Source organism: Tasmannia lanceolata, unplaced genomic scaffold (genome assembly GCF_043159265.1).
Source record: "Tasmannia lanceolata isolate RefF3 unplaced genomic scaffold, GAP_Taslan_0.1 ptg000012l, whole genome shotgun sequence".
Classification (NCBI taxonomy): Eukaryota; Viridiplantae; Streptophyta; class Magnoliopsida; order Canellales; family Winteraceae; genus Tasmannia; species Tasmannia lanceolata.
The window spans coordinates 36,665,776-36,674,930 of NW_027518689.1; the positions used below are offsets into that span (position 1 = coordinate 36,665,776).

The 9,155-nt window shown below is 37.5% G+C and overlaps 1 protein-coding gene across 1 annotated transcript; it reads right to left on the reverse strand.

The window, feature by feature from the left end:
- Positions 1-2,111: 2,111 nt before the first annotated feature.
- On the reverse strand, positions 2,112-2,528 carry LOC143888765 (mannose-specific lectin-like). Its single transcript, XM_077393177.1, has one exon. The coding sequence runs from the start codon at positions 2,526-2,528 to the stop codon at positions 2,112-2,114; it is 417 nt and encodes a 138-aa protein (XP_077249292.1).
- Between the last annotated feature and the right edge of the window lie 6,627 nt (positions 2,529-9,155).

A 9,155-nucleotide genomic window follows, 5' to 3' on the forward strand; every position in this document is an offset into this window, starting at 1 on the left:
GATCCAATGGTGCACCCTTGTAACGGTATTTTTGGAAGGGCACACTTCAGTATAGCATTCCTATCATCTATAGCACGGATACTTTTCGTTTTATAAAATATCCAAGAGCTAATTTCCTAGAGAAATGATGAAGTACAAGCAAATCGTTTATGACTACAATTAGTCTATTTTAAAATAAATGCATGCAGACACATACACGGGGTTTCAATACCTGAATAGGCTATTCACTTCCATTTTGCTAATTAATCATATTAAAAAATTAATATCCTCAGCTCCCACCATCACGGGAAAGGTGATTGGGCGTGTGATTTGTGTCCGTCATCCTACTCCATTGCCCTGATCCTACCTGTGCACTGAATGATCCTAATCCCTCATAAATCCCACAATGAGGGATTGAGCAAATGCACAGTAAATCACTTAAATCCCAAATAATAGGAATTTAGAGGAATGCTAGACTCACATGAGCCCTTGCAAAAACAACAGGGAAAGGGCGCCCTCATTGGTCAAAACCAGTTTAGGATGGCGCAGAAAATCACGGTCATAACAGCCATAAAGGAGTTTTGACCAAAGAAGGCGCTCTTTCCCTATTTTTTTGCGAGGGCTCCTGTGAGTCTAACATTCTTCTAGGATTTAAGCTTTTAACTCAAACCCCCAACCAATAGGATTTAAGTATTTATTGGGCACATGTTAATTAAGCATAACTGCACCATATTATGGTGTCTATTCTTCTATTAAGCGTGTATGCACCTTATGTATGGTGTCTCCTCCCTGTATCTCATACATTGGATCCAATCCATTCCTCGTGCGCAATAAAGTCTGAAACCCCGATTGTCCAACCATCCTTTAAGGGTCTAGCGAGTTGTGAGTGGGATCCTCACAGAGATCCAAATGGTTTTCTTCAGGGTATTGTCCTGGTGGGGGCCACAAAATTGCCCTCCAACCATCCTTTAAGGATCTAGCGAGGTGTGAGTGGGATCCTCACAGAGATCCAATGGTCTTCTTGAGGGTAATGTCCTGGTGGGGACCACTAAATTGCTGTCCAACCATCCTTTAAGAGTCTAGTGAGTTGTGAGTGGGATCCTCACAGAGATCCAATGCTCTTCTGATGGGGGCCACTAAATTGCCATATGCGTTGTAATTCATCTACATTGTGGGAGATCCTAGTGGGGCCTATTGTGGGCCCTCTTTCTCAATGGTCAACGTGAGGTGGAAGGGTCAATCCCAGCTTTCCTACCAAAAAAAAGTTAGAATGCCTATTAAGATGTTCCCCCATGCACCGTTGATTATTCGCAACCCCCAATGTTGCTAATAAGCTCTCTGTTGACCTTGACTGTTATTGTGATTTCGGTTCATCAGCACAGCATATGGTCTTGCTGTTGGATATTTTCAGAATATTTTATTTTTAAATTTTGAAAAATGAGTTTTTTCAAAAGGAAACTTCTTTTGTGAAATATGAAATGGTATTTTCATTTTGAAAGACCCCAAGAGTTATTTTAAATGAATTGATACTTTCAGTTGAGAGGGTGTCTTCATATATTTTTATCTTCTATAAAAAGGAGTAAGGTCTCAATTTTTAATATGATTCTCTCCTTTCTCACTTTTTCCTTTTTTCTAAGTGCGGGTTGACTATATGTCTTGAACTCAGGTTACTGCCCTTTCTCTTGGTGTTGGCATTTTATCTTGGGGATTTATTTCCTGGTAGCAACCTCCATATGTAAAGAAATTAAAGTCTATGAGAGAAAGCTTCAGCTTGCCTTGCTTACCTCTCATTTTTCTAACTCCCATTTCTAACCCTCTGTGTGTTTCTTTGACTATTTGCATCTCCACCAATTTGTCCCAACACTTGCTACTCAATCTCTTAATCCAAATGTAAGTTTCTTAATTCATATAATCACTACAATACAGTTAATTAAGACAAAATTCATAAAGACAATTTAGTAGTTATATTTCTTCAAACAATATATGGAAAGTATATAAAACTTTCCGCAATATATGCCAATATAAAAAAATATACTTAAACAGAGCAAACCTTGAGATCACACCTTATTTCCACCTCCCAAAGGGAAAAACAAATAATATTTTAATAATCTAGCATACAAACAAAGAGATCCTTAGAGAAGGCGTTTCCTGCTTTGCACAGTGTTAGTAGCCCAAAGAGGGGCGCCATAGATGACAACATTTCCATCTCCTTGAACTATCAAACGGCAACTGTTCCCCCCACCAGAGATGTTGCTGCTCCACACTGTCTCACTACCTGATAACACAACAAGGTTGCAATTGTCTTGGAAGGTAGCCTTACATGAGGTGCCCCTACCATTAGTGCCAGATGCCCAAAGTACCCTTGTCTTGTTCATGTACAACACAAGGTTGCAGTCGGTTTGCATTATAAACCGGTACGGCCCATTCTCGATGAATGCTCCTGTGTCGAGGGTCTCACCGCTGAAGAGCATATCTTCTGCGATCACAACATTGAAGAACAGGAGAGAGAGAATTGCAAGGGTCGATACGACATTGATTGCACGTGCCATGGTTTTTTTTTTTTTTCTTACTGAATAAGGTGATGTTGGAGAAGATAAAGAAGAAAAATGAGAGCTAAGATGATGAGAAAACAGAGAGTGAGTATTCCTTATATAGGTAAATTGGATGTGGAAAATTTCAACTATGTATTTATTTATTGTCACCAATCCTCAAATTGTCCGCATAGAAGAGGTCCTGGACGGATTGTTTTTGTTGAAGAGGTATAAGTATACCTTGGGTTTCTTCTTCCGGGGAGACTTTGTTGCAAACTGAAGAATATTTAAATATATTACTTTTGTGTCCAATATATAATTTATTTTGGACTCACACACGGTTCTCAAAATCCAAAACAAAGAGGGCCTACTTTTCACAAGACTACTTCAATCGTTGCCAACTTGGGAATCTCATAGAAAACCATGGAATAATACTATTCTCATTCATTAGCTATTGATCATTGATGGGATGTATAAACATACAAGGATCAGTATCATTAACCATTAATAAAACACGCAATAGAAGTGCTAACAAGCAGAGCTTGAGGCTCTCCCTTTGCCTATTCTTATTATTTTCAGGGTCATTATCATTGACCAAAGAGGGCAACGATCTATTGAGCCAGATACATAGGTTTCCTCTGAAGGGGCTCACCATGGTCTTTTTGTTTTTTGCTCTTTTTCCGTTTGTTGTACTACTGTTTTTTTTTGCACAGTACGCAACATAACTACATATAAGTTGATTAGGATCAACCGAAGAGGTCAACAAACCTAGGCCTCAGATATTCGATCCAACGTCACTCTTGATATTTGATCCAACAACAGCCGCCTTTATAATAAGATGAGGTTAAATTAATTATAAAGGACCGCACCTATGTCGGCTCCCCATTACATACAGCTATGCACCTAGACTATACCATATTATTTCGAGTTTTTTAGGGGCTAACGCCGGTCATAATCTAATTTTGTATTTTAATCTCTGTCCTTAGAAAATGCATGAAAGCACTATTAATGTGGAAATGTGAAACAGCCAATTATTCCAAAAGCTTAAGCTGTTAGAGATGGTGCTATTTAATCATTTATAATTCAACACTCCTAGCCTGTGGCTCCTCTTTTTTCGGGTTGACCTTGTACGTGGATTTTAAATATCAAAGAGTCATTGGGTTTTGAACCCACCATGAGGCAACCAGTTACTCCAAAAGCTTAAGCTGTTGGAGATGGGGCTATTTAATCATTTATACTTCAACAGTTGGTCCCGACCGTAGCTAGCAAATTTCCCTTTTAAGCTGCGTTTTTTTGTAAACACACTTTATTGGTGTGCTGTTTAATAGTCCGTTTAAAACTTTTACACTATTTTTTTTTTTTTGAGGAAAATGTTTTAGACGTTTTAAACACAATTTTTTGGCCAACTTTCCAATTTCACCCCCATCATATTTTATAAATGACATAATTTTAAACACATATTTTTTTGTGTTTCCAATTTTTTACTACGTTTTTCTAAACCAATACCGTATTAAACTCGAATTTTTCCCATCCCATTTTTTTGCCTAATCACGTTTTGGCAACTATGGCCCCGACCACCTCTCCACTAAAATCTATCAACTATGGCCGTGTTCATTTTAGATTTTGACAACCGGTTGCAAGTCCAAAACTTATTATTGTACTCCAAATAATGTATAATTTTGAGTTCAATAATCAGTTTTGGACCCACTAATATTAAGTCCGATAATCCGGTTTGAACTTACAGTCGGTTGCCAAAATCTAAAACAAACACGGATCAAGGACCGCACCTATGTCGGCTCCCCATTACGTGCAGCTATGTACCTACACCATATAATTTTGTGTTTTTTGGTGGCTAACACCCGTCATAATCTAATTTTGTTTTTAATCTCAAATATCCTTAGAAAAATGTATAGACATGTGAAACAACCAATTACTCCAAAAGCTTAAGCAGTAAGAGATAGTGTATTTGATCATTTATACTTCAACACCCCCTCACATGTGGCCCCTCGTTTTTTGGGTTGGTATTACACGTGGATTTTGAACCCAAGACCTGCCGTGAGGCAATAAATCTGATACCATGTGAAACAACCAATGATTCCAAAAGTTTAAGCCGTTTGAGATGATGCTATTTAATCATTTATAATTCAACATTTAGTAACTAACTAACCACCTCTCCACTAAAATCTAACAACTATGGCGCTGTTCTTTTTTTCTTTCTTTTTTTTGACAACCGATTGTGAGTCCAAAACCTATTATTGGACGTATAGTTTTGGACACACTTATTTTGAGTCAAATGATCAGACTTGAACTCACAATTGGTTGTCAAAATCTAAAACGAACAGGGCCTAACACTCCACAATTTCGGTCGTACGAAAATCTTGGAATTCCTGGAAATTATGTTGTTTAAACTTCAAAAATGATGTTAATTTCCACCCCTTTTCAACATTTACACATCTTTTGTTTGTCTTTTCTAAAAAACGACGACATTAATTTTCTCATTGTTATTTTTTTTTCTTAAAAAGAAGACAGTGGAAATGCTGGAAAAGGATTTAAATATCATTTCTCTTTAGACTTCTTAAAAAATATTATAGAATATCGATGGCACTAATCACTTTGATGTACATTTTTTCTGATTAGCTTGCTGAGAGCTTTTAGGGAATTGTAATAGCCTTTGATACTGGTTAAAAACGGGTAAACATGGAGATTAATACCATTACTAAAACAGGGTAGTGCCGAAATTAATCCCCAATAATTTTTGGGAAATGATATTTACGCCCCTTTTGATCACCAGGGACACCAGCACCAGTGTACAGGACAATCAAACCCACTAGATTTTTCTGACGCCAAGTACATTAGCACCCCTTTAGTCATTGATACATTGGTGCTGGGTGTCCCCAGTGATCAAAAGGGGCGTAAATACCACTTCCCTAATTTTTCTACGAAGTTACAAACTAACAACTTGAAATTCAAGAGCTCGGACTTTGTAATGGTTCGTGATTGAGAATTTTGATTGCTCGGCCTTGACCATTGACTTTGACCAGTTATTTTGACTTGACTTTGAAAAATAGAAAAATAGAAAAAGAAAAAAAGTATGATTAAAAATTAAAAGGACCGCATCCATCATACATGTGATATGCATGGTGATGTGAATGAGTCACCTAGGAAGGATCCATTATGTGGTTCATGAAGTATTTTCAGTGGCATTTCCATTGTTTAACAGAAACGTACGTGGACCCATGCAATACACAACTGGTTCTTGTTATCAACTTATGGGACCCACAATAACCACCTTCCTTTTTCTTCTTTTTTTGAAAGGTTACTCTGATCCAAACCATTACATGAGGGACCCCACACGATGAAAATGCCATACTCTTGTGGCTCAACTATTTTATAAATTATATTCATGTCTCGAATTTTATCCAAATATAGACTTGTGCCCCCTTTTCTTTATTATGGGTCGTGGGTTCAAGTCTCAAGAATATTCTTTTTTTTTTTTTTGTGTGTGTGTGTTATATGTCTCCTCATTATGGGTTGATCGCAATCGTTGATGAGAAATCTAATCCAATGGTTGGGATTGATGCTCTCAAAGGTTCTGTATTAGAATAATAATATGATAACCGAGAATGGAAACTATAGTGGAATCCAACAAATATCTTTTTCTCACATTACCAATCTTTTCCTCTTTTTTGGCTATTTGTTTCCCTAAAATGGCAAAACTACCACTCCTATGCCATGTGGCATGGAGGGATTAGTTCGGTTCTACGCTCGTTTTTGCTAGAAGTGATCTATTAAAGTATAAAAGATTTAATAACGCCATCTCCAACAGCTTAAGCTTTTGGAGTAATTGGTTCTTTCACATTATATCATAGCAACAGGTCCTTGGTTCAAACGTTTTTTTTATAGTAAAAATCCACATGCAATGGTCAACTCAAAAGTGGGGCACATGTGCCACGTGTAGGCCAACCCAAAGAAAAAGATGGGCCACACATGAAGGGGAGTTTGAAAGTATAAAATATTAAATAACGCCACTCCAACAGCTTAAGTTTTTGGGTAATTACATGTCTTCTCATTGTGGGTTGATCGATCTCAACCATTGATGGAGAAACTCGTCCAATGTTTGATAATCATGCTCTCGATCGACACTATACCTAACAATAACTACCAAATTAAATATCTAACACTTTTAAAAAGTGATCCCTCTCCAAATAGTTAAAAAAGTGCTCTCTATCTCTCTAATAATTATTCTCTCATTTTCAAGTCCTCTTGTTGACTCTTTTCCAAAACAAGCGCTCTATGTTATTCTTTAACTTATTTTAGGGAATTTGATTCATTGTTAATCGACAAATTGCAGCTGTTGATTTCACAAGAGTGTGTTGGGCAGAGATTTCAAGAGTTACTTGCATTTTATTTTTGGATATTATCTGATTGTGGAAGAATCTAGTGTCTTAAAGAGTGTCTGGCTCTTTATTTTAAAATTATTATTATTATTACTGTTTTCCTTCTCATCGGCATCATTTTCAAATCCATTCACCGCTGAACCAATTTTTCCCAACAGCAACACCCCCATATATAGCACCAGATAGGGGTATTTTTGTAATGCAAAAGCACATATTTTTGTGTTTTGGTGAAACTTATGTATTGGTATTAGAGTTAGGGAATTATTAAGGTCTTAGTTCTAGACATTTGGTGTACTTTAGTAGTGTTATCGTAGTGGAAGCTCTTTGATTGTTTTGCCGTGAATGTACCTATTATTGTGGTGGCTTGTTCTCAATGTTTTATCCAGCCCACTATTAGGGGGGATCATCGTTGAGGAATGGGTATGTACTTCTTTCTTCTCACCTCCTACCACACTTCATACTCCAAGTTCTTGTTTTCTGTAGACTTTTGAGGTCGCTCTTTGCTTGTGTGGTGTGGCCATCTGCCTCTAACGGGAGGTGATCTTCTGCTTGATATCTGCTAGTTTGTATTACGAACACGATTTGGTTCGCAACGGATTGATCTTCTTAGAGGGAAGATCGGCCTCTTGACCCACTTCGAGGGAAGGGTCGTCCTCCTTTGTGCCCAATACACAATTTCTGGGATAATTTTTGCCTGCGTTTCCCTTCTTCATTCAATAGTTGTAAATAGATTTTTACATGATTGTCCAATACCATTTAGAGTCCTAAACGAACTAAAACTCCAACACCAATAAAATAGCATCATAATCTAACTAAAACTCCAATGACCAATAAAAAAGAAACTACAACAGCAATAGATAAGTATAAACTGATCTAATTTATTCAAAAGACCAGACTTCATGACACATAACATCCCTCCCCCCTTGAAATCAACCTTGTCCCCAAGGTTGGATTGTTGGAGAAATAATTTATTCCACCGGGATCCCAAATCATATTAGACATGATTTTGTTGACCAACACAGGTAATGTTGGACTTCCGTCTTCAAAAAGGACGGTTGTGATCATTTGAACTCCACCTTCAAAATCTCTTGTGATCAGATTGGAAAAGAAATAGGATTTTTCATAGCGGCGCATCGAAGAAATGGAATGATCGAATGGATCGACAAAATCAAGATGAACCTTGGGATAGCGTTCAACTAAATTACCTTCACCCACATCAGTTTGCACATTTTTCAAATTTTGCTTTCTTTCTTCTCGAATTTTCTTGATCAGCGTGCTGATTTTGATTAGGCCTTTCGAAAATCGTCGTTGTTCATCCATAAATTCTGAAAAAATATTGCAAAAATCGTCACGCAAGGAATACCAAACCTCACAACCCATGGCGCAGGATTGACGGCTCTGATACCACTTTGTTACGAACACGATCTGGTTCGCAACGGATTGATCTTCTTAGAGGAAAGATCGGCCTCTTGACCTACTTCGAGGGAATGGTCGTCCTCATTTGTGCGCAATACACAATTTTTGGGATAATTTTTGCCTGCCTTTCCCTTCTTCATTCAATAGCTTTAAATAGATTTTTACATGATCGTCCAATACCATTTAGAGTCCTAAACCAACTAAAACTCCAACACCAATAAAATAGCATCCTAATCTAACAAAAACTCCAATGACCAATAAAAAAGAAACTACAACAGCAATAGATAAGTATAAACTGATCTAATTTATTCAAAAGACCAGACTTCATGACACGTAACAGTTTGTTTTTCTTTTTCCCTTGATTTCTTCTTCGCATATGTCTTCCTCACTGGTTGAGGAGCATTCTGAATCTGTGTGGTAGTTATCTTCACTATTCAAAATGAATGCTTTGGATCACCTAACAAAGTGGCCCCCCATGTGATTGGGGCGCTTAAGCGCACCAAAACTTTGGTGAGCTTAAGCGCACCAACAGTTTCCTCACACACACACACATATATATATATATATATATATATATATATAGAGAGAGAGAGAGAGAGAGAGAGAGAGAGAGAGAGAGAGAGAGAGAGAGAGAGAGAGAGAAGGTACTCCGTGGAGTAGATAGCTTATCTACTCCCTACCTTAAAATAACAGTTGGGGCCACATTGTTTGGGTGATCCAAAGCATTCATTTGATGGGCCCTCACATAGATAGGGTGTGCCCAAAAAATCAGCTCGATAGAATCATCCTAACCCTATGAACTATGGAGGCAAAAAATGGACAGATTTGTGCA